The sequence below is a fragment of the Diabrotica virgifera genome, chromosome 4 (genome assembly GCF_917563875.1).
Source record: "Diabrotica virgifera virgifera chromosome 4, PGI_DIABVI_V3a".
Lineage (NCBI taxonomy): Eukaryota > Metazoa > Arthropoda > Insecta > Coleoptera > Chrysomelidae > Diabrotica > Diabrotica virgifera.
The window spans coordinates 139,030,653-139,058,403 of NC_065446.1; the positions used below are offsets into that span (position 1 = coordinate 139,030,653).

The 27,751-nt window shown below is 33.6% G+C and overlaps 1 protein-coding gene across 1 annotated transcript; it reads right to left on the minus strand.

Moving 5' to 3' along the window:
• Positions 1–1,210: 1,210 nt before the first annotated feature.
• Positions 1,211–27,751, minus strand: LOC114346093 (palmitoyltransferase ZDHHC23-B). The gene is made up of 4 exons (XM_028296883.2): positions 27,435–27,751; positions 26,804–27,343; positions 4,040–4,216; positions 1,211–1,784 (listed from the first exon to the last, which is right to left on the minus strand). Exons 1-4 carry the CDS (start codon positions 27,572–27,574, stop codon positions 1,535–1,537), a joined length of 1,107 nt encoding a protein of 368 aa, XP_028152684.1. The 5' UTR covers positions 27,575–27,751; the 3' UTR covers positions 1,211–1,534.

The following is a 27,751-nucleotide window of genomic DNA, read 5'->3' on the forward strand; positions in this document are numbered from 1 at the left end:
ATAGCATTTTCTGGCATTATTCTCTTTTTGCAGTCTAATATTAATACTGATTCATGCCATTCGTTTGGGATGTTTGCTGTGGTATATATGCTATTAAATAAGTCAACTAATATCTGGAGGTTTTTTGTATCATTTAATTTTATGAACTTTGTGAGATTAATTTCGTCTGGAGCCTACATACCTACTGATTTAGTCTTTTGAATTTTTAATAGTATATTCGACATCTCTCGTGATATTTAAACTACATTGTTCATGCTTATTATGTGTTCGCTCATCTCCAAATGTGGCCATTTTTTATCTCAGCGTATTACAAACATGCGATGCAGTGTACAAGGATAGCCCCATCCCATGCGAACTAGATGAGAATTTTCTTGACAATGTTGCCACTTTTCACGGCATCGGCCGAGAAAGGTAGTATTAAGCAGGATTATCAGAGTATTATTAAAGCAGAGGATTATCACTGTTAACTGCTGTGGAATATACAACCATACTGATTCTAACGTTTGAAACGGACTGTAGGGTTCTTTTGACCTATATTACAGTATCAACAACCGAAAAAATAAACGATTGTTCGCCTTTCACACATTTTAAATTTGTTACTGAATCAAGTCTTTATTGTAATAATTATCACAGTACAGATAGAATGACTATTATCTACCTAACATCATACTTCAAAATATCGCTGTAAGATTCAGCCTAAGATTAAAAATTTTAATATCAGTGAAAGTGTTTCTTTTTTTTTGTGCAGCTTTTTTGACTCTGGCTACCACGAACCTTTCAGGAACTGGCTCAAATATTTAAAGCCATTTACAATGTTTTCATTCTTCCCGATATATTTTTTGAGCGTTTTTTCTAAGTATGAGCTGAAGATTATCTATCTTTATTTCTGTTCCTATGTAGGTAAGGCACTACCTGGTTGATGGTTATGAGACCTTTGTACTGATTTTTGTGCTTACATTAAATTGTTTAAGGATTTCTTCTTCTTCAGTCCGTTTTCATCCATTCCTGGACAAAGGCTTCTCCATTCTTCTGTTTTGTGCTATTTGGTGCCAGTTTCTCCGAGTTATTAAGGAGTATTACTGTTTTTATACATATTTTTCTTAAAATCCAATTCTTAAAATAAAAACTCAAAATTATGAAATATAAATATTTAATAGATAATATGTGTGCAAAAAATTTAAGGACAATATATGAAACAAAAAGATGAATCTGTAATAGTAAAAATATTATTCTTATAATCATTTACATATATAATACTGATATAAATAGTCCTGAAATAAATTAATATAATTGAAATATAAATTAATATAATAAAATTAATAAACACATTATTAGCTTTTCTGTAGCTATTTAGGTGGAATTTTATAATCTATTTTAAACCATCTTCCCGATGAGCTAGCTAGGCTTTAAATTTCTATTTTTACTTCTTAATTATATATGAAAAGTGTTTCTCAACAATCAAAATGTAATCCTTGAGCAAAAATTGTACATTTCTTTTTCAGAACTAAAATTACTTTAAATAAGTAAGTTTAGCTTACATTTGGCTAAAAGAGCTAGAAAAATATCGATTCCAACATAAGACAGCTTTCCAGTTTTTGATAAAACCTTTACTGTTCGGCCTATTGGCTGTCAGGCCTAGACACAACTTCACCCTGAGCGGCAACCGCACCCAATCTTTCAGTGTAATTCCCAACGACACTAACAACAGTTGTTGAAGAAATAGTATGAATAAAAGACAGGCTACAACGAGGCTGTAAATAGCCGACACAAAAGACAGTCCCAACCTGAAAAGAAAGTTTATTTTTTGTAACTTTAGGAGATTGTTTTATAAATATGCATTCGGACTTTGTAATACTACAAGATCCGTAACAAGACATCTCGTAACACTGACAATGCATAACTGAAATTACGTTTATCAATTTATTGATATTGAACAATTTATTCAATTTAAGATTTTAATCTAAGATTTTATTCAATTTAAGAACAATTTAAGATCAATTTATTGAACCAGCATCATAATAAATATTTTTAATACACTTCATATTTTGTGGAGAAATACATTTTTAAAATTGTGTTTTAAAATAAATATAATCTACCTGTGATAGTATAATTATTAAAGTTTATTTACTATTTTAATTGAAATTTTAATTTAATTTAACATGAAAAATGATTTTTATTGACGTTTCGACTTCCATCTCGGACGTCGTCAAGAAGAACCGGAAGAAGCAATGGGTCACATATTTAAATGGCGAGATGTACACTGGGAAACAAAACTCCGGGTCTATAAGACAATAATCAGGCCCATAGTTAGATAGATTTAAAGAGGTGGCCTGCCGGTCTATTCCACTGACCTTTTCAGATCCATTGTGGTCCTCTAGTCCTAAATTACATTCTCTAGCCTGACCCTTTTTAAAAAGTTAAAAAGTCTAATAGCTTCGAGACTGAAGCTTCTTCTTCCAGGTGACAGAATCTGCACAGGTCATCATCTGACAATCCCATCAGGTTTAAGTGCCTATTCAGCTTACAGTGCTGTTAGCAGACCTACTATGGCTTCGATTGTTTTCCTGTCTTTGCTATTAGTTCTGCCGTAAATTTTTGCGAATGCTCTGTAATAAACTGTTTCGTCTGGCTTTGTCGTGGTGAATTCATCCACCATTCCAAAGATTTGTGAGGTATCCACTTTCTTCTAGGCGGCCTTTGCAACGCCGCAGAAGGGTTCCGGTCCAACGAATGGCATTGATGAGCCTTATTTGCCCATTTCATCTACTTTTTCATTGCCCTTATGACCCTTGTGCCCCGGTACCCAGGCTACAGTAATCTTGCTACGATCTCATAGTTTATTTAGGGCACACACACAATCCCATACTAGCTTAGTATTGACCTCTACAGAATTGAGTGCCTTAAGCGCTACCTGACTATCTGTGAAGATAGCAACTGAACAGAACGTTCTTTCCTGCCTTTCTATTTCTTCCATGCAGTGATGGATTGCTGTTATTTCCGCCTAAAAAACTGTGACATCCTTTGATAGACTTACCGGCAATCAGGCCCATAGTAAGTTATGGGTGTGAAACATGGGTTGTGAAATCTGCCAATGCATTAGACTTATTTGAAAGAAAAATATTTTCTAGGATACTGGGCCCAATAAGTGAAAATAACTAGAGAATTATGTATTCTTTTTCTCATGATCATCTTTCAGTGCGTCACAATTTTTCGATTTCTTTCTAACGCATTAAATTGTATGTGACAGAAAAAAGGCACGTCCGTGATTACAGACATTTACAACATTTATTCTAGTTATTCTAGTGGTCGATAGATGGCGCCATAATAAAAAAAAATAATTTTTTTTTCAATTAGATAAGAATATTACAAATATAATCTGTATAATTTATAAGACTATACAAATCAAAGAAAATACCATTTTATAAATGCAAGAAACACATTTGATTTGTTTTTATTCCAAATTGAAAATAAAATGTGACAACTGTCAGATTTAACTAAAATGTCATGTTAGAATAAATGTCATAAATGTGTATTATCACGGACTTACCCTTTTTCCTATCATTTGTTACGCACTGACAAATGCTCATGAAAAGGACAATATAATAAAGAAATATACGAACAATATGGCGAACCAACACTAGTGCAATACACTAAACTACAGAGGTTAAGGTGGCAGGGCACATGAGAATAGAATCCCCAGAAAATTGCTAAATGCAAGAATGCAAGGAAAAAGGCATGTTGTAGGGGTAAAAAAGAGATGAGAAGACGAACTAGACGAGGATGCCAAAAACCTCCTGAAAATGCGTTCGTGGAAAATATCAGCAGTAAATCGAAATGATTGGAGAAGCTTAATGAAGAAGGCCAAGGCCCAATTTGGGCTGTAGTGCCATTGGATGAACGGAAATTTGATAATAAAAATTAAATGTCAGTGTTACCAATTAAACCATTACGAATAAGGTACAAATTGTCGCCGTTACGAATTGTCACGTTACGAGATTTCATGGAACCCTATAAGAACACTGTCTATAAAAATACTCACTCAAATAGTTTGTACACTTCCGAACAGTCATCTGGTAATAGAATTGTTTTATACAATATAAATGGATGGCACACTGAAGTAAGTGTCAAATTTGAGCTGTACAGTAGGGCACCAATTGCGAAAAACAGGGACAGAATAAAAGCACACTGGTTATGTTTTCCAACGCAACAGTCAAACCTAAAAACAGAGAATAAAATATTCTTCTATTTATCCATTGATGCTATATAGATTGGTACAACTTTTTTCATTGTGAGCAACCTCTTATAAGTATGCCTATTTCATTAGAGACTTATGAGTTACTTTCGATGAAAGGCTTTCCTTGATGGAGCATATTGTCGTCGTCGTGGCAAAAGTCACTAAGTCCAAAATAACAGATCTGAGAAAACGAACATTTAGTGACTTCTGCCTGACAACAAGATGGTAATTTTGGACTTATGACACTTGAGCAGCCAGGTTGAAAATGGGTTTTTTGGGTACTATGTACCTAATAAATAACATAACATAATCGATGATCCTCTTATACCGTAAGGTGTCAAGGTGTCTTCCTAATAAATTATAAATACAAAAATGCCTGTCACAATTCGGACGAGAATTTTCTTAACAAATAAGGGTCAAAAATGGCAGTTTTTTCGTTTAAATACGGGCAAAAATAGGCTAATTAAATATCTTATTTGGGGTATTCGTCTTTTAGTAGATGAGCAAAGGTTTAAAATAGAAATTTTTAAATTCTGGTCCGATTATTTGTTGCTTCGAAAATTGCAAGGTAAGACTAGAATTTCGGAATAAAAAATTTGCTATAACTTTTACAAAAATGAACTTAAGACTTTGATATTGCACGAAAAGTTGAGTCAAACAGTCCATATAATGCACAAAAAATTTCAAGATGATTCGTGAATTAGTTTTAATTTTATTCAATTTGTTTATCCCAAAGAATGCAATGTTATTGTTCAGAAAATAATAATGATACAGCAATTATGTGGAAACCATATCTGTAAAAGAAGAATACTGCAATAAAAACTCATTTTTGTTATTCCAAAAACATTTTATAAAAGTAGAGTCAATTTTGGCTTATAGGTAAACAATTTGAATAACTCTGTTAATATTGACTATAGACTTAAATCTACTTTGGGATTTGAAAAGCTAGTATTTTTACATGAATTTTCAAAAAAAACGTATTGTCTAGGTTAATTTGGTTTGTCAGTTACAGAGAAAAATCAAAGTTGACATATTTGACACAATATATCGTTGTTCTATGTATTTGTGCAGAAGATTGTGACGTTGCCAAACTATTATTTCGGAATAAAGTGGGAATACCTATATCTAGGGTTACCATAATTTATTAAGGCCAAATCCGGACAGGGGTAGTCCAAGGGGTTGTAGAAAATGTAAAATGTGAATTTGATTGCGTTGCTACCTCTACTTTGTACATATATGCGAAATGCATATGGCAGCATTAAAAGTACAGCTGTTTCGCTACAATATGCAACTAACATTGAAAATCTCTGCCAGTTTAAAATACATATACCTATGTTTTAACATACTTTAGATTTAAGGTGCTGCGCAGAATGAAATTTCCCACCGTTGGGCCCAGTATTTACCATTTTTTTAGTAAAGCAAAAAAATCCGGACATTTCCCATATCTGGACCCCAATCCGAACATGTCTTTCAAATCCGGACTGTCCGGACGAAATCCGGACGTATGGTAACCCTACCTATATCTAACTTATACCGAGTTTATTAGTAACAAATTATTTTCGTACTATATCTACCTTATACTTAGGATAACTACAGTGGGTGATCATATTATTAGAGCCACCTAGTGAAATTCAATGTTTTAGAGGAAAGGTATATAATTGAGCTGTATCATATATTAATGCATTTGTTTCCATTTGGCTGTCTTGTTACACTTTATGAAAGTGCAATAAATAGTCTGACAATAGTGGCAACAAGCATTTGTGGCAATGCGTGACTCAGATGCCATTGTTCGTCAGTGCTGTCCAGCCTAGCTTGCAACTCGTGTGCCTATTATTTTGTATTCTTGGTGTTTAGAGTTATAATAAACTTTGTGAGTTTCCATTGCTCTCTAGTGATATTCTGACAGTCCTATACTATATTTTGTGAATTTAGTAAAAATTGCGCGTTCGTTACACCAGTGGTACCAGAACATCATGGGAAATCCAAAGACATCTCACCAAGGAAAATAGCAGAAACAAAAAACTTTAATATTCAATACTAATCACTCCAACAGAAACATAGCATCCATCTCTAAAGTTTCAAAGGCAACGTGGACCGTATAAAGAAAAAACTTACATACCATTATCAAACAAAAATTTTCTAAGGTGGCTCTAATAATATGATCAACCACTGTATTCTAGATATAAATACGGAATAACCTTAGAATACGAGTGTTTTATTAGTAACAGTGAGTGAGTTTTGCCTTGACGACGACGGTATCAACTTAATATCTTGGGTTGTTAAAATTATCAGTATTTTTCTATTAAGGACATAGGCGCAAAATTTCACTTCAATGTGATTTAAATGCATTCATTTTTTAATCCTGAGAAAACTAATAAAAATATTGTTGAAAAATTTAAATGCAGAATGAAAGATTACATTATTACCAAGGGCCGAAAGTCCCTTAGAATAAACAAAAGGTTTATTTTGAATAAGGTATTTGAAATTAAAAATTATACTTAATTTTTTGCCCTCAGCAATAATGTAATCTTTCATTCTGCGTTAAAACTTTTCAAAAATATGTATGTGTTCTCAGGATTCGAAAAAAATGAATGCATTTAAAACACATTGGTGCGAAATTTTGCGCCTTTGCCATTAAGTAATGCAACTACACTAGTTTATTGTTGCCGCAGTTGCCATCAGTTGGAGTAAACTCAAGGGGTCTCTCACAAGGTGAAATATTTATGATGTATGTAATTATACAGGGTGTCCCAAAAGTAGTGGAACGGTCGAATATTTCGCGAACTAAACATCGGATCGAAAAACTGAAAAATACGTTTTCAATCATTTTCAAAAATCTATCCAATGACACCAAACACCAACCCCCACTACACCCCCTGCAGGTGGGGTGGAGGGTAACTTTAAAATCTCAAATGGAAACCCCTAGTTTTTCTTGCAGATTTGGATTCGTTACGTAAAAGTAAGCAACTTTTATTCAAGACATTTTTTCGAACTATGGATAGATGGAGCTATAATTGAGAAAAACGATTTATCCTGATACCATAGGTAAATTATAGAAACGGTCTAATATCTCGAGAAATACACTTCCAAATGAGAAACCAAAAAAAAGGTTTTTAATACTTTTCGAAAACCTAATTGAATAACACTTAACATGACCCTGCAACCCACCCCCTGGAGGTGGGGTGGGGGTAACTTTAAAATCTTAAATAGCAACCCCACTTTTTATTACAGATTCGGATTCGTCATAAAAAATTAAGCAACATTTATTCGAAACATTTTTTAGAATTGTTGATAGATGGCGCATTAATTGGAAAAATACGATTTATTAGCGCCATCTATCAGCAATTTTAAAAAATGTTTCGAATAAATGTTGCTTAATTTTTCATGACGAATTCTAATCTGCAATAAAAAGTGGGGGTTGCTATTTAAGATTTTAAATTTACCCCCCACCCCGTCTCCAGGGGGTGGGTTGGAGGGTCATTTTGGTGATTATCGATAGGTTTTCAAAAAATATTAAAAACCAGTTTTTTGGTTTCTCATTTGGAAATGTATTTCTCGAGATATTAGACCGTTTCTATAATTTACCTATGGTATCAGGATAAATCGTTTTTCCCAATTATAGCGCCATCTATCCACAGTTTGAAAAAATGTCTTGAATAAAAGTTGCTTACTTTTACGTGACGAATCCAAATCTGCAAGAAAAACTAGGGGTTTCCATTTGAGATTTTAAAGTTACCCCCCACCCCACCTCCAGGGGGTGTAGTGGGGGTTGATGTTTGGTGTCATTGGATAGATTTTTGAAAATGATTGAACACGTATTTTTCAGTTTTTCGATCCGATGTTTAGTTCGCAAAATACTCGACCGTTCCACTATTTCGGGACACCCTATATATTTAATTACTCATTATTTCTGTCCAGACTTTTATTTGTGGAGTCTAACTTATTTTTTCTTTATTGTATTTGACTGTTGTTGGGGTTATCCCATTAATAAATAGATAAATATAACCCACATGTGACAACATACAGTGTTTAAACACAGTTAGTATTGGGACCGTGCAAGTTCGGAAAAGCGACACCTGGTTTCATAGCTCAGCAACTTTTTTCGCACTTTTAATTGTATTGGCCAATTAGTCCTGGTTGCTGGATAATTGTCAGTGCCACAGCCCAAAAAAGTTATAAGAAGAAAAATTAAGACTGAGGTTATGTTATTAAAAGGTAAACAATTGTATGTAATAAATAAAATTTATTATTAATGCAGTACTGCAAGCAAAATACAATTACAGTAAAGCATCGATAATCCGAACTAATTGGTACAGGGGTAGTTCGGATTATCAAATTGTTCGGATTATCAAACATATGTTCAAAATACATACAAAGCTCAGAAACATAGTACATATGTACATACGTTTTAGTTACAAGGAATAAGACACCTGCATAATAAACAAATATATTGTATGTATTTCTGCATAAACAAAACAAAAATCCGCGGTCATATTTTGCTCATATTGTGATATTAAATCCAAAAATTCGGTCAGCGATCATATTTTTTAATTTTATAATTTTGCGTTAGGATTAGCGAACGTTCGGATTGCCAGGGTTCGGATTATCGACGCTCTACTGTAATTAAATTTAATTTTATATAAGTTTGTACAATAAAATTTTAGTATACAAGGCAGTGATTAAGCCAATATGGAGCTATGGTATCCAACTGTGGGGATCTGCGTCGAGATCCAATATCGACATCCTGGAGAGATTCCAATCGAAAACCTTGCGCATTATCACAAATGCACCGTGGTACATGCCCAATGAACACATCAATCGTGATCTCCAAATGAAGACTGTCAAAGAAGAAATTGCCAGTTACGCCCAAACATACGACATCCGACTACAAAACCACCCCAACAGGCTAGCGAAGAACCTAATGAGACCCCAGGCAAACAGAAGGCTAAAGCGCCACACTCCAAGCGATCTACGAACAAGATTTTAAATTTCAAATTTTCAAAAATATTTTATTTATTATAGAGTTTTATTTATAGGGTTTTATTTATTAGTCACAAATAATTTTGTTAAGTACTAAAATTATGATTTTATAGGTTATTGTCACTGGACAGTCTCCTGCAAGTCTCTTTTAATTGTTAAACAATTTACTTATTGTAATCATTATTACAGATTGTAAATAAATGGGATGTTAAAAAAAAATAATTTTATATAATACTTGCATATTCTCATATCAATATTGTGGACCAACATATAATTTTTCTTCTTCAATGACAGTAGGTATGAAATATATGTCAATTTGACAAGTTCAATTGGCAATATGAATTATTTCAGAAAGTTTCAAGATTTCTCCGATATTTGCGCACGATCGTTTCTTGTATCGCATCTAAGTACAGTCGGAAAAATGAAAGAATAGGGCTTTTCATCGATTGTCATTTGTTTCGAGCTTCTGTCATGTGTCACATTATATTAATATATCTAAGTCATACGTCTTTGGTTTGTATTATTGTATATACCAATAACGTATGTCGTAGATATATTAATATTTGCTATCTTTTTCTATAACAAACGTTTGTTATTTATAGAAAAAGACAGCAAATACAAAATAAGTGATTGATGTGATCGTTCATAGGTATTCTTTCATTTTTCCGACTGTACTTGCACACCGCAAATATAGTCAAGTCATTTATTCATGTTAATATACAAAAGTACTTACATACGTCAAAAAATAGTGTACAACTTTGGTTCACAGATATAAAATACAAATATAAAAACACAAGATATAAAATACAAGTATAAAAACACAAGGCATAATATGAAATAATACATACATGAATTAAGACACACTTTCTGGGTTCCTAAGAATAAACAAAGTACAATTCAACAATTCACAACCCAGTTCCAAACATTAAAGTTTTTTTTCCGTGGAATTTATGGCTTTGGTGAGAACCAATTAGCCAGACTATGTTAGATTGAATAATTAAGTTGTGTAAATTGTTTCATAGTATCAAACTTGAGCATGATGTATTCATTTGTTTTGTTAGTAATATGTAGCATTAGTAAGGTGTTTAATTTTTTTTTTCAGCGCTAGGGCGTCAACCCGGTTCAACGCCGCGGAGGTTTCAGCCCTCTTTGTGTGTGTTTTATGTTTTTTTTTTTTTTTGTTGTTTTTTGTTTTATTTTTTTTTCATTTTTTTTATTTATTTTTTTTAATTGGTTTTTTATTTTTTTTTGTTATCACCATTTTTTTCCTGTAATAATGCTTTACATTTAGTTTCTTTCGCAGAATTGCTTACAAAATTTTTTAGTAATTTTACAATTTTAGTTTACAAGTTATGATGTGTTGATGAAGTACATAAAGTATATCATTATTTCCTGAAAAAATAATACAATTTAGGTCTATTGGAAGGTTTATATTGTAATGAATTAAGTTTTTATATAGTTTGTTAATGTTTACATTATTTGTTGGACATTCAAGTAAAACGTGTACCAATGTACCCATTTTACCACAACTACAAAGTGGATCGTCTGTAATTTTCATTTTGTGCTTATAATAAGGTGTTAGTGCATGATTAGCACGTATTCGATTTATAGTGGCGACAAAGTTTCTGTTTGGTATTTTGTGAAACCATGGTTTTCTGGGGATTCTTTGCTGGTGTTTACAAAAGTTTGTTCCGGTTGTTGATGTACTGTATAGGTTATGCCACATCTCATTTATTTTGTTTCTTTGATTTAAGAATAAATCGGACGGGGGTAGTTTAAGATTTAGTTCTTCTCCTGATGTTGAGGCTGTTTTTGCAAAGGCATCCACCATTTCGTTACCTGTTATACCTGCGTGTCCCTTTACCCATAGATATATGACGACTTTATTCTTGATGTGTATCTCATTATGTAAATACAGGATTTTTGCTTCAATATGATTAACTGATCTATTTATTTTAACATTTTTAAGTTTATCTACTGCACTTTTGCTGTCCGTACATATTATGAATTTGTCGTGGTTAGAGCCGAGTATGTATTTCATAGCTTGCACTATTGCTGTTAATTCTGCAGTGTATATGGAAGCTTCCTTTGCTAAAATAAATTTTTTGTCAGTATTTTCCTCAAAATGGTAAAAGGCACAACTGGTATATTCTTTTGACTTTGATCCATCAGTGAATATAGAATCATAGTTTGGCCAGTATTTGTTTTTTGTTTCGTTGAACTTTGTTTGATTGATACATGCTACTTCTTGACTTTCAAAATAGTAGGTTCAAATTTCACGTGAAAAAATTTGTTCAGGTGAGTAAATTAAAACCGGGGGGAGTTGGTTGGAATAGACTATATCTGTAATGTCAGCTATTTCTGAGAAAGTTTCTACTATGAGGGGGGTTTTCTTGAAGTGCCAGTATCTATGGGTCAAAACTTGAACTGTTAGTGACTGTATACTATTGAGGTAAGAAGTTTTTTTGGAAATGGTTTTTATCATGAATTTTCTGCTCAACAGTTGTCTTCTTAGTTTAAGAGGAGGTTCCACGGCTTCAGCTTGTATAATGTTTATGGGCGTTGACTTTAGATATCCCAGGCAAACTCTTAAGCATTTATTTTGTTGTATCTCGATTTTATTTAGATGTGTATCTGCTGCTGTTCCATAGAGTTGACTTCCATAATCCATTATTGATCGTACCATTGTTTTGTAGAATAGTAAAGCCGTATTTGGGTCTGCTCCCCACTTTGCTTTACAAAAAGCTCTTAAAATATTTATAGAATTACTTGTCTTTTTGATAATTTGGTTGATACAGTCCTTCCATAATAGTTTTCTATCTAGATGCAGACCAAGATGTTTTACAGAGTTACTAATACAGAGTTTATATTTTCCTATTGTTAATTGTCTTTGATAGTTGTTTCTGTTTCTAGAGAAAATACATATATTGGTTTTGGACTCGGATATGGAAAGTCCCATGTTGTCTATAGCCCAGTAAATGAACGGAAAATTCGGCGATACCGTGTAATTTTCAGGGGCAACTCCGAATTGCATGAAAATTTGGATTTAGCTTCTACTTACCCTCCACTTCAAAGTTGAAATTGTGCCGTTGGTTGCTTTTACTTGGGGGTGACAGTCACCCCTTCTCGGGGGTGAAAAAACATACGTTCAAGATAAGACTGTAAATGGATAAATTGACTGATTTTAAGCAACTTTTGTTCTATAGAGTTTTTTAAGTAAGTCAATACTTTTCGAGTTATTTGCCATTGAAAATGTTGATTTTTCGACAAAAAAAACTACGTTTTCAGACGGATTTTCGCAAATAACTCAAAAAGTAAATATTTTATCGAAAAAAATATCCTTAGTAAAAGTTTAGCTTATAAAAAACCCAAAAAAATGGTGTATCAGTAAAGTCTATCAATCAAATAAAAACAAAGTTGTAGCTCATGAAAAATACGTTCTTATTCGTCTAATTCCAAATCGAATATTTTAAGGTGAACTCACCGAAAAATTAAGCACTTTTCGGAAAAAACCCATTTAAACTTTTTTAAACTGTTTATAAAAAGCTTTGTTTTAATTGTTAACAAAAGTTTTAGCATTAAAAATAAGCGAGTTACGCTCAAAATAAAGTTGGCCCTCTTTTTTTTTTGTAAAAAATCATGAAAATCTCGCCGTGTTTAGCTCCCCAAATGAAATTAATCGCTACCACTTTACAAACAATTTACTTACCTATCTATTTTTTATATGATCTGTCAGTCTCATCGGTTTAAAGTGTTTATTTTTGAAAGGGTTATAATTGAGAAAGCTTGAATGGGTCACTAATCACGAGTGTATGCAAATTTTGAACAGCCATATCTTAACCAATTTTTATCTTACAGAGAAACGAAATGAAACTAGCATATTTATAATAGCAAAACCTACATTTTTTTACTCTTTAAGATTTTTCTTATCACGAATACTTTTTAAGTTATTTTGAAAAAATGAAATTTTTCAACAATTTTTAGAAAAATTTTTTTTACTATAAAACCAAATGTTTTCAAAAATAAGCACTTCAAACCAATCAAACTTACAGATCACATAAACAATACACATACAGTTAAAATAGATGGTAAAGCCAAACGATTAATTTCATTTAGGGTGCTAAATAGAGGGACGTTTTCACGATTTTTTTTACCAAAAAAAGGGGCCAACTATTTTTTTCAGTGTAACTCGCTTATTTTTGATGCTGTAAACTTTTGTAAAAAACAAATACTAAGCTAAGGTTTTCCCGAAAAACGCTTCTTTCTTCGGTGATTTGTCGTTGAATTATTCGATTTGGAATTAGACGAATAAGAACGTATTTTTCATGAGCTACAACTTTGCTTCTAATCAATTTGTAGACTTTACTGGTACACCATTTTTTTCGTTTTTTTATAGGCTACACTTTTGATAAAAATATTAATTTCGATAAAATATCTACTTTTTGAGTTATTTGGGAAAAACGGTCTGAAAACGTAGTTTTTTTGTCGAAAAATCAACATTTTAAATCGCAAATAACTCGAAAAGTATTGGCTTACGTAAAAAATTTTATAGAACAAAAGGTGCTTAAAATAAGTCAATTTATTTATTTCCAGCCTTATTTTAAACACGCGTTTTTCACCCCCCGAGAAGGGGTAAATGTCACCCCCAAGTAAAAGCAACCAACGGCACAAATTCAACTTTGAAGTGGAGGGTAAGTAGAACCTAAATCCAAATTTTCATGCAATTCAGAGTTGCCCCTGGAAATTACACTCCAAAACGGTCATTTATTGGGCTACTAGGCATTTTTGGATTTCTGTAAATTCAGTGTTGATATTTTCTATACCATTTGTCCTCTGATTTGCTACTGGTGTAAATAACAACATCATCGGCGTATTGAATAATTTTGGACTTTTGTGATATAACATTTTCTATGTCCATTGTGTACAGGCTGTAGAGGATTGGGCTCAGGATACTACCTTGTGGTAATCCAGATCTACATATTCTTGATTCCGAAATTTCTTGATTTATAAAAGACTAAGTTTTTCAACCTAATAAAAATATTTGTAAATTAAATATTTTTAAAAGATTTTTAATTGAAAAACTTTATGCCCATTTCCTGGTGACAACCTCCAAGGCTTCTACAATATGCAAGCCAAATGGATGCTGCAGTGAAGACTAAAGGGAAGGAATTCTACACTATGCAATTCACAACCCCCGTCTGTAGCGTGGTAAAGCTCCAACGGAAAATGGACCTAGTTACTCTATAGGAGTAATACTAATATAAAAATAAAAATGTATACCATTTTTATTCATTCAGTTGCGGTGCGAAACCAAAACTGTCTTAATTTTCACTCAGATCAGAGAGTGCAGCCAGCACTCTTATCGACGATTTCACCTCTTGTTAGAGGTTCATCAGAGACTGCATAGGCTGCTTTTCTCTGGCCCAGGTAAAAATTTTCGACATATCCATCTCCCACCGCAACTGACGAGATGGTAGTAGGTGCCTAGCGGCATCTGCTAAATGAAAGACTAAGTTTTTCAACCTAATAAAAATATTTGTAAATTAAATATTTTTAAAAGATTTTTAATTGAAAAACTTTATTGGCCCATTTCCTGGTGACAACCTCCAAGGCTTCTACAATATGCAAGCCAAATGGATGCTGCAGTGAAGACTAAAGGGAAGGAATTCTACACTATGCAATTCACAACCCCCGTCTGTAGCGTGGTAAAGCTCCAACGGAAAATGGACCTAGTTACTCTATAGGAGTAATACTAATATAAAAATAAAAATGTATACCATTTTTATTCATTCAGTTGCGGTGCGAAACCAAAACTGTCTTAATTTTCACTCAGATCAGAGAGTGCAGCCAGCACTCTTATCGACGATTTCACCTCTTGTTAGAGGTTCATCAGAGACTGCATAGGCTGCTTTTCTCTGGCCCAGGTAAAAATTTTCGACATATCCATCTCCCACCGCAACTGACGAGATGGTAGTAGGTGCCTAGCGGCATCTGCTAAATAAAAGACTAAGTTTTTCAACCTAATAAAAATATTTGTAAATTAAATATTTTTAAAATATTTTTAATTGAAAAACTTTATTGGCCCATTTCCTGGTGACAACCTCCAAGGCTTCTACAATATGCAAGCCAAATGGATGCTGCAGTGAAGACTAAAGGGAAGGAATTCTACACTATGCAATTCACAACCCCCGTCTGCAGCGTGGTAAAGCTCCAACGGAAAATGGACCTAGTTACTCTATAGGAGTAATACTAATATAAAAATAAAAATGTATACCATTTTTATTCATTCAGTTGCGGTGCGAAACCAAAACTGTCTTAATTTTCACTCAGATCAGAGAGTGCAGCCAGCACTCTTATCGACGATTTCACCTCTTGTTAGAGGTTCATCAGAGACTGCATAGGCTGCTTTTCTCTGGCCCAGGTAAAAATTTTCGACATATCCATCTCCCACCGCAACTGACGAGATGGTAGTAGGTGCCTAGCGGCATCTGCTAAATAAAAGACTAAGTTTTTCAACCTAATAAAAATATTTGTAAATTAAATATTTTTAAAAGATTTTTAATTGAAAAACTTTATTGGCCCATTTCGCCCAAATATTTAATTTACAAATATTTTTATTAGGTTGAAAAACTTAGTCTTTTATTTAGCAGATGCCGCTAGGCACCTACTACCATCTCGTCAGTTGCGGTGGGAGATGGATATGTCGAAAATTTTTACCTGGGCCAGAGAAAAGCAGCCTATGCAGTCTCTGATGAACCTCTAACAAGAGGTGAAATCGTCGATAAGAGTGCTGGCTGCACTCTCTGATCTGAGTGAAAATTAAGACAGTTTTGGTTTCGCACCGCAACTGAATGAATAAAAATGGTATACATTTTTATTTTTATATTAGTATTACTCCTATAGAGTAACTAGGTCCATTTTCCGTTGGAGCTTTACCACGCTGCAGACGGGGGTTGTGAATTGCATAGTGTAGAATTCCTTCCCTTTAGTCTTCACTGCAGCATCCATTTGGCTTGCATATTGTAGAAGCCTTGGAGGTTGTCACCAGGAAATGGGTCAATAAAGTTTTTCAATTAAAAATCTTTTAAAAAAATATTTAATTTACAAATATTTTTATTAGGTTGAAAAACTTAGTCTTTTATTTAGCAGATGCCGCTAGGCACCTACTACCATCTCGTCAGTTGCGGTGGGAGATGGATATGTCGAAAATTTTTACCTGGGCCAGAGAAAAGCAGCCTATGCAGTCTCTGATGAACCTCTAACAAGAGGTGAAATCGTCGATAAGAGTGCTGGCTGCACTCTCTGATCTGAGTGAAAATTAAGACAGTTTTGGTTTCGCACCGCAACTGAATGAATAAAAATGGTATACATTTTTATTTTTATATTAGTATTACTCCTATAGAGTAACTAGGTCCATTTTCCGTTGGAGCTTTACCACGCTGCAGACGGGGGTTGTGAATTGCATAGTGTAGAATTCCTTCCCTTTAGTCTTCACTGCAGCATCCATTTGGCTTGCATATTGTAGAAGCCTTGGAGGTTGTCACCAGGAAATGGGCCAATAAAGTTTTTCAATTAAAAATCTTTTAAAAAAATATTTAATTTACAAATATTTTTATTAGGTTGAAAAACTTAGTCTTTTATTTAGCAGATGCCGCTAGGCACCTACTACCATCTCGTCAGTTGCGGTGGGAGATGGATATGTCGAAAATTTTTACCTGGGCCAGAGAAAAGCAGCCTATGCAGTCTCTGATGAACCTCTAACAAGAGGTGAAATCGTCGATAAGAGTGCTGGCTGCACTCTCTGATCTGAGTGAAAATTAAGACAGTTTTGGTTTCGCACCGCAACTGAATGAATAAAAATGGTATACATTTTTATTTTTATATTAGTATTACTCCTATAGAGTAACTAGGTCCATTTTCCGTTGGAGCTTTACCACGCTGCAGACGGGGGTTGTGAATTGCATAGTGTAGAATTCCTTCCCTTTAGTCTTCACTGCAGCATCCATTTGGCTTGCATATTGTAGAAGCCTTGGAGGTTGTCACCAGGAAATGGGCCAATAAAGTTTTTCAATTAAAAATCTTTTAAAAATATTTAATTTACAAATATTTTTATTAGGTTGAAAAACTTAGTCTTTTATTTAGCAGATGCCGCTAGGCACCTACTACCATCTCGTCAGTTGCGGTGGGAGATGGATATGTCGAAAATTTTTACCTGGGCCAGAGAAAAGCAGCCTATGCAGTCTCTGATGAACCTCTAACAAGAGGTGAAATCGTCGATAAGAGTGCTGGCTGCACTCTCTGATCTGAGTGAAAATTAAGACAGTTTTGGTTTCGCACCGCAACTGAATGAATAAAAATGGTATACATTTTTATTTTTTATTTCTTGATTTATCTTTAAGGAAACTGATCGATTAGAGTAAGCTGATTTTATGAAGTTGGCAAAGGAGTTTGGTAGACCAATATTGATGAGCTTCTCTTCTAGTATATTTATTTGAACATTATCATATGCTGAAGTTATATCCAAAAATGTGGCCAAAGTGCTGTATTTGTGTGTGAATCCTAGATAGATGTCATTTACTAGTATCGTTAGGGGCTCTAAGGAAGATCTTCCCTTTCTAAAAGCATATTGTGAGTCAGGTAATATTTTTTCATTTTCTAGCCAATATTCAAGCCTGTTCTTTATCATTCTTTCCATGGTTTTAAATATACACGATGATAAGGCTATGGGTCTATATGAATCCGCATTTCCGTTCTGTTTTCCAGGTTTTTTGATAGGTACTATGATGTATTCTTTCCACATCGGTGGAAAAGGAATCCTATTTATCCAAATCGAATTGAACAATTCCAACAGGGCTTTCTTATGGTCTAAGGGCATTTTATGCAACATATTGTATGAAATGTTATCCGCCCCGGGAGATCTATTATTTGTTGACTTAATGCAATGATCGAGTTCCCATAATTGAAATAGCGATTGTAGAACAGAAGTGTTCCTATATACGGTAGCTATTTGTTGAGTAATGTTGTTTTCAACCCATGGAGGTGAGATTTTTGTGTGGAATTCGCTTATCCAGTCTTCTTTGGGGTTTATTTGCTTGTTTTCGGTTTTTATATCGGTTTACCTTGTTCCACACTTCTTTAATTGGTGTATTTTGATTAAGATTTTGGCAATAATTTATCCAGCTTTTTTCTTGGTTTCTTTAAAAGTTTTTTTAGCTACTGCATCAAGTCTTTTATATTCTGTTAGATTATTAAGATTTGGAGCCTGTGTGTAGGTTAAGAAAGCTTGTTTTCTTGCTTTAGCAGCTATGTTACAGGTTTCGTTTCACCAGTCCTTCGAGCAATGATTTCTATTTTGTGTGTTTGATTTTCGTAAGGGAATTGCTTTGTTGGCAGCTTTGTTAATATTGTCGATAATGCCCATTAGTGATGATTTTGGTTCTGTTGCTTCAAGTGTAGCGGTGTATACATCCCAATTTGCAGCCTTGAGTCTCCATGTTTTGTCTGTTTAATTTGCGCAAGCGGGATATTCCTTCCAAATTGTATGTGTATTGGTAAGTGGTTAGAGCCATAAGGTTCTTCTAAAGTAGACCACGTAATTAGTTGTGTCAGATCCTGTGTACAGAGGGTCAAGTCTACAGCTGACTTCTTATTGTTTGCTAATGTAGGTGATCCGTCGTTCATAATTACTAGGTTGCATTGTTCGATAGCTTCTAAAAGAATCTTGCCATAAATGTCGTCATATCCATCGTTCCATGCCAAACTATGTGCGTTAAAGTCGCCCCCAATTATGAATGGTTTTGGAATTTGTTCCAAAAAGTTAGTCCACTGTTGTAATGATATTCTAGTTCTCGGTTTAAAGTATACTGAAACGAAGTAAATTTTTTTATGTATATATGGAAAATTAACCGAGATACAAGTATGCTCAAAGTTGATTGTAGTTGGCATTGAGACGTCTTGGTGTATTAAGTCTGATTTTAATCAAATGGCAGAGCCACCGTACCCGTCGTCCCGGTCACAGCGAATATTGTTGAAGCCTTTAAAATTATAATATTTTTCTGCTTTAAACCATATTTCCGATAGAAGTGCAACGGAGTAGTTGCCCCTATCTAGTAGATATTCCAAGTTATTTTTATTAGAAACTGCCGAACGGCAGTTCCATTGAAGAATATTTATTGTCTGATAGTTGAGGTCTGAGAATGTGATGACGTGTTTCCATTTATAGTTAATTTGACTAAGTTTTCAAGTTCTTCCTTATTTACATTTATACTTTTTGTTACTAAAACTTTTGAGACAATTTCTATAATTAATTCTAATATTGAATTTATCATGCTCAAGTCTGAATGAGATGCAACTGGATTATTATTAATATTTCCCTTATAGTTAATACTTTCTAATATTCCTCCCGTAGGTAATTGAGATCTAGGGGAAGATATAATTTCATTATGCCAAATTAATGTTGGATCTGGACTATTTGGTCTTTGCCTTTTAAATGTTCGAGAATTTGTACTATTTGAATTATTATTGTAGAATATATTATTAGTTGACATTTTGTTAATTGAATTTAATGGGAGTTGGGTGGGTGTATAATTATTGGGATTTAATGGAGGGAAAGTTTTGAGGCAGGAGAGGTTTGTAGTTTGTTCAGTATTAATGGATGTTACTTTTGCATAGGAGTTTCTGGGGAACTGTTTGTTGGCGTCTTGATAACGAATATTATTGGAAGACATAGCGTCTTTAATAAGTTTTTGACGCTGAAATTCTTGACATGCGCTTAAGTTTGTAGTAAAATGATCTCCCGAACAATTAAAACATTTTGGAGTGAGATCGGTCTTTTTACATTCTTTTGAGTTGTGGGATTCTTGGCATTTATCGCACCTAGCCCTACTCTTACACTGCCCACCTGTATGTCCGAATCGAAGACAATTAAAGCATAATAACACCTTTTGTTTATACGGTTCGACTTCCTTTAGTACCTTGTTGATTGTTATATATTTTGGTAGCACTTGTGACTTAAAACTAACTATACATGTTTTTGTTGGAATGTATTGAGTACCGTTTTCATCTACTTGCCTCCGATTTAATCTTGTGACTTGAAGGACTTCAAATTTACAGTGTAAATCGTACATTTTGATTCTGTTCTTAACATACTCTACTGAAAATTCTGTGGAAATATCTTTTATTACGCCCTGTCTTACTAAAAGAAACTTAGGAATGTATATGTCTATTTCAATTTCTATATATCAATTTCTTTAAAATTTGTGATAATAATGTCACCTATCCTCAACGCGTTTAATCTGCCCTGAAAATCGGGTGAATTATGTTCTAAATATGCGTAAAAAGGTCCTACATCGATTTGTCGGTAAAGAAATTCCTCCCTTTTTGTTCCTACTTCTTTATTTATGGTATTTGTTATTGAAGTTTGTACATTAGCAAAGTCATTATCGATAATGGGTTTATTATTAACAAGTTTTGTGGTACTTATCTGTGTAACCGGAACAAGATTTTGAAATCCTAACAGCTCCTCTCTTGAAGATGTTGCATGTTCTGTATCCATTTGCGCCTCTAAAACATTTTTATCGGGGGCGTCGCCCCCGCTTACTGCACTCGTAAGTTTTTAATGTCTTTATTTCGATTTCGCTTTTTTATTTGGTGTAATTAATTTACTTTTAAAGTTCACAAAATATTTATTTATATACCTAATTTATAAACACCGGTTTTAAAAACAAGCTTCTTTTCTACGCACGTCCGACTACCACGACGAATGAAAGCTGAATGAACATTAAAGTTAAAATTTAAAAATTCATTACTGCTGTAAAATGCCTGACCTATGAGAAAATTGTTTAGTTGTTTTCTAAATTGTAAAGTTGGCAATTCAGTAATTTCAGTAGGCAACTTGTTGTAAAATGTTACACCATAAGAGTTTGGTCCATCTCTACTTCTTTGGAGCCTGGTGTAGGGCAGTATTAAGGCATGCTTATTTCTGGTTTCATATCGGTGTACATCCTCATGTCTTTGATGACAATCTATATTTTGTTTCACATGAACAAGACTCTCAAGAATAAATAGAGAAGGTAGTTAGTATGTGCAGTGCAACAAATGCTTGCTGACATTCTTTCTGATAGGACAGGCCAGCAATTATCCTTACTATTCTTCTCTGAATACGAAAGACATCTTTGGCTCCAGCACTGTGACCCCATGCCAAAATTGCATAGCTGATGTGTGAATGACACAGTGTAAAATAGGCCTGTTGTAAAGTGAACTGAGATACACACTCAGAAAGTCTTCTAATCAGAAAAGTTGTAGTTCCTAACTTAGTAACAAGGGAACGTGTATGAGCTTTCCAACATAGTCCTGCATCCAAATAAACTCCCAAAAATTTTATTTTTTTGTCTGCATCTCCGGATGGAAGCTGTCTTGTTGAAAAAATCAAAGACTGGGTTTTATTAATGTTTAGAAGCAACATATTTGCTGCAAACTATTGTTCTGCCTTATCTTGTGCTTGCTTTGATGCCTCTATTGCTGCCTTACAATCCCAATCTTTGCAGGTAATAGTAGTATCATCAGCAAAAAGAGTAAATGAACTGGTAAGGTCTATCTGTGTCCCAATATTGAGCCTTGAGGTAATCCGATATTTATAGCTCTCTCTGCCGACCTCACTCTACCCACCTGGACACTCTGCTTTCTATCGGAGAGATAGCTGGAGATCATTGCAATGCTACTATCTCCAAACCCATATCTCTCCAATTTCCTGAGAAGCAGTTCATGTGAAACACAATCAAAAGCTTAGCTCAGGTCACAAAATGTAGCCGACAGATAGCAGCTCTGCTCAAAAGCCTCTTGAATCTTCATCACTAAGTGCATGATGGCTTTTGTCGTGTTTAGACCCCTCCTAAAACCAAACTGACTATTTGTGAACAAATTTTTGGATTCAAAGTACTTAATAATCATTGCTGCCATACATTTCTCAAATACCTTTGATATTATAGGAAGGAGTGATATTGGCCTATAATTGGATGGGTCATCATTGTCACCCTTCTTATAGATCGGTACCACCACTGCTTTTTTGAGCAGACCAGGAAAGATGCTTTCCTTAAAGCAGTGATTTATAAGTGTTGTTAATGGACCAGCAATGAGATGTTTCACTCCTTTTATTATGTTAACCGAGAATCCAAAGTAGTCTCTACTTTTCTTGTTCACCATATTTGTTAAAATGTCTCTGATTTCAATGAGAGAAACATCTTGGAAGAAAAATTCTTCCTCAAACATGGTGACATCAAAATCCAAGGGATTGAAAAAGGAGGGTTGAATCTGGGTTTGCAAGTTACAGGCGACATTAGTGAAGAAGTCATTAAATTAATTATTCATTAGGTGTAATTTTTGTTTCTAACTTGCTTTTAGACTTGTTTCTGTGTTCATTGATGATATCCCACATACACTTAACCATAGATATATAATACTCTAGATTGCGCCCTGCGATCTTAAAATGGGTGACGGTTGCGACAGAGATAAATGAGCCTATTTGGTCGGTAGTCTCTTTTTAATTTAAGGGGAATATCAACGACGTGAATATCCCACTTTATCGAGTAATATGTGTTGACAGTTGGAGCGGGTGGTGACGGGAAATGGTCTTTGGTCTTCGGACGTGGATAATCGTGGTTCGAATCCCATACCAACTTTACTTTTTTTATTTTTATTTAATCAATATTGCGTTTATTAGATATTTTTACATCTGAAAAATGGACCTAAGTAAATCTAGCAGATAATAAATGTATGTATAGTAAGTTAATATTGGAATACATAATTTGTGAACTGCATTGTAAAATAAAAGTCATTCGTTATTAATATAAATTCGTCCTTATTCGAATGATGTGAATGTTTGTTTTGCTTCTACTTTTTTAAAAAATTGTAACAATAGTTTCATAAATAAAAATAATGTCTAATTACTTATAATTGAATCGGTCATTTCAAAAACAGCAAAGTCCACATTTTTCAGAAACTAACTTTTTGAGAGGAATAGACTCCTTTAAGATAAATGTTGTGTGCAAAAACGACACCAGTCCAGTAAAAACATTAGGAACAAAACTACAATATAACTCTGAATTTTCATGTCATCCATTTCATCCATCTTTCGACTATATAGTTAGTTTTCTTTGCTCTTCTGTAAAATTAGGAATATGTGACTCATGTTGTTTTTGAAATGACCGATTCAATTAATAAATCGATGGTACATTATGTTGATATTAATTATTGGTAATTTTTTACGAATATTTTTAACAATTACTTTATACTATTCTACAATTAACTTATTAAAAAAATAACATTGGCTTTTATATTTTTAAAAATCTATAGGTACCTACACAGTTTTTCTTATTTGTTATATATTTCTTTGCATAGATTTACTTTAGAGATGTAATAATATCTAATAAACGGAATATTGATTAAATAAAAAATAAAAAAAGTAAAGATTGGTATGGGATTCGAACCAGGATTATCCACGTCCGAAGACAAACGACCAGTTCTCGTCGCCATCCGCTCGAACTGTCAAACCATCTAAAATACTCGACGACAGAGTAGGATAGTGACGTCGTCGATACTCCCCTTGAATTAGAAAGAGGCTACCGACCAAATAGGCTCATTTATCTCTGTCGCAACCGTCACCCATTTTAAGATCGTAAGGCGCAATCTAGAGTATTATATATCTATGCACTTAACTGGATTGGATGCAGTTGAAATAAGGTTATCATTGGCCCTTTGTTTAGCAGATTTTATTGCTAATTTGTAATCTTTTTTGTGATTTGCTAATAGAATTTTCTGAGCCAATGTAGGAAATTCATCATACTGCTCCTTTAGCAAGTGCAGTGTTTCCCTCGTGGACTTCAAATCATCGTTGAACCAGTTTATTAGTCGACTTTGATCTCTACGTTTTTTATAGGATTTTTCAGGAAAAGTGCAGTCTCAACAACCTTCAGATTACAGTCATGATGATCCAAACTCAGAAATATATTGTCCAGACAATTATTCCCCCTTGTAGGTTCAAAGACCAACTGGGATAGTCCAAAAGAGGAAAACAAGCTACATACTTCAACACATTCTCGAGTCGTAGACAGAAAATTCACATTGAAGTCCCCCACAACTAATAGATTACCTTTACCATTAACTATAGTCAATGCTTGCTCCATTATTTCCAGAAAAATATCCAAAGAAGCAGATGGTTTCCTGTAAACTGAAATTACATATAATTTAGATGTTTTTAAAAACATACAACATATTTCTACGCATTTTACAACAGTCATGGCATTTACTTCATTTATTAATTTAAAATCATACATGGATTTAAGAAAAATAGCTAAACCTCCCCCTATGCTGTTTCGGCAACTGGCTGCAGCCAATCTATAGTCGGTTATATGTAAGGCTTCAATCTCTCCATTTGTGTGCCAATGCTCTGTTACACAAACAATGTCACAATTTTTGTCAGCTAGCTAAGAACATTTCAAATTTTTGTTTTATTCCTCATTGAATGTATATTTATGTGAAATAGCTTTAGTTTATTCTTTTGTTTTGCTCCACAATCAGGCTCTTGACACTTGGATGCAGCATCTTTTTTAAATGGAAGGTCATCAACAGCATTTGGTTTTATGACCCCATCACACTCGCTTGCTTTTACTTTTAAAAATTTCCACCTCTATTGTCAAATAAATCTTTATACCTGTTCATGTGAAATCTTTTAACCCCTACACCAGCTGGGCAGAAGTCAGGTTGATACATCTTGTCCTTGTGGTTAAAAGGAGCAGATACTAAGAAACGCTTTAACATAATATGTTCCTGGCTAGGCAATTCTTTTACTGTGATGATAGTCTCTTCTATACCCCGTTTCTCCTTTAGGAATTTATAAATATCATCTTCTGTGGAAGTTCTTCTAATTCTGTACAAGTATAACCATACCTTACTCTGGTCTCCCAGGAAACCTCTGTTATTTTCATCTAGACTTATCTCTGCAGTATTGTCGAAGCGAAGATCGGTGGAATATGCGCATTTTATCAATGAAATTCGATATTTTTAAGATATTCCAGAAGCCGCTATAGATAAAATGTTTTAACGACATATTAATCATTCATAATTACTCAACGGATATTAGTACAGTTAAAATAATTAAGACGATAACCGGACAATATTGATTTAATGAGTAAAATTTAGTTTTTTTTTATTTTAATGACAAAAAAAGCAAGCCCATTAGCAGAACCCAATTAAAAATTATTTTGCACATCATATTTGAAACATTATTTGGTTGAAAAATCTCATTTTTGTTGGCAAAAAAAATATATTAATTTCTTTGGACTAAATTAACGTTGTGCTTATCTTAAAAAGGATATGTTAGTATCAACATTCGCACAGTGTTGCCAAACTGAATTTTGTTATTTTGGGTGTAAATTTTTCCACGGATCTCCGAGGGTACTATACCAATATTTCTTTTTGTTTTCCATTTTTCCCTTCGTCTGTTTACCATTTCTACAAATCCACTATTTTCACATGACTCATTATCAACATTAATTGCACTACTATTTTGTGCTTCCTCATTTACTCCATTATTCTCCAAATTAAACCTTTTTCCTTCCTTTGGTTTATTTTTGTTAGATTTGTTGTTGGCGTTGTCAGCTGTCAACGGTTTTGGTGCAAATGATCTACTGTTTGTTACCATCTGACTGTATGTTTTATCTACTGTTTGTGTAGGCAGCATGTTCTGTGTTGACATCAAAGTGGGTTCACTTTCACTTTTTTTCTCACTTTGTTGATAATTACTGTTTACAGTTTTTTGATCTGTGGTTTTTCCAGATACATTTTTTTTCTAAAAAGTTGATTCTTTGCAACAATAATCTATTATTTTCTTTTAGAATACCATTTTTATCTTCCATCTCAGTAATCAGTCGTTTTAGCAACTTATTTTCTACCTTTAATAGATTTTGGTTGTCTTCTGATCCTTCTACTTCATTAAGGTTCTGTTCAGTTTTTTCACAGCATTTTGTCAGGTTCTTCTCACAAACTTCTAAACCACCTCTTTTTGCGCAGCTTGGGTGGAACACATTGTAACACAATTTGCACACTACTATTTTGCACTCTTTCTTTATGCAACATTTGTAATAAATTGAAAAATTATCTCCATCAACTGAATGTGCGTCTTCATCGCCCGCCATCTTGTATAATCTGTAAGTTATAGCTATATGAGCTATAAGTGAATGTTTCTAGTTGTGTAAGAAGCAAAACCAAAAAACTATGATATTTGATTAAACAAAGAAAAAAAATTAACATTTTGAGTTATGTCACTTTTCTTTTAAAATATGGGTCACTTTTTTAAACATTAACGCAAAATAAGGACACTTCTCAAAATACAATGGTTTCCATGATAAATAACGATATGTTCACACTAAATGTCAGAGCATAACCAGCATATAGAACAGTAATATTTGGCTTCATCAGCTAGTATTTGAATACTTTGGTTTAAGTTCTTGAGGCATATTGAGAACTTTAATGAATTGAATACTAGTCAATTTATGGTGTGGAATAACCATCAGTTTGACAGTTTTTTATACTTACCAAACACAATGGTGATCTTTATCAGGAACTCTAACTTGACAAATTGAGCAATTGACTAGCCTGTAGTAGCTTTTACTAATTAATCCTTTCTCAAGTTCATTCTCACCCAAGCGAGGCAGCTGTTTGGTTCTTTTCTTCATGATAAACCCACATATTAGAAATCCAAATATTAGTATGCTCAAAGCTATGTTTTCTTCCAAAAGAATCTCCAAAAATGGTATGACAATAAACTCAAATATCACATATAAAATTATCAGTGATGTTAAAGACCAGACAAAAAAGAACTTGGTATGTGGTAAGGTCCTAATTAGGAAACTTGATATCAGTATTAGAAAAATTATGACTGATGTAAATGCAAATATTGTCCACCAAAGGCTTATACTAGCTAGAATTAGAGTAGTTGGTAGGATAAAAATTGGTAAGATAGCATCAAAGGCCACCTGCTTTGCTCCACCTTTCCATGGAATGCGAAATCTATCCTTCATAGTCATCATTAGTCCTTTTTTGTTCTTTTCAGTTACTCCCTGTCTTGTTATTAGACTAAAAAATATTCAAACATCATTAAAAATGAAAAAAATACTTTATAGCTCTCAAGAAAGTAAATGAAAAGATTTATTTTTTATTAAAATACCTTTCAAAGGCTTCATCTAAATCTTCACAGTTGCAGCAGCATGCTAAAATATGGTTCCTTTCATAGTTTATATCATAATATTCACAGCAACACAAACTGGCACTGTCATCATCCATCCTAACAGAGTTTATCAATATCATCCATTATATTATTTATGAATACTAAATTTACTTTGCTACCTGTTCCTTATCAATAATTCCTAAAGTTCTATTCTATCAAATCCAAATGCTAAAAAATACAGTAATTATACGTTTTGTAAACAAACCAAACCTTGAAATTAAATTTTGGATTTTGGTTTTATTTTATTTTGACAGTGA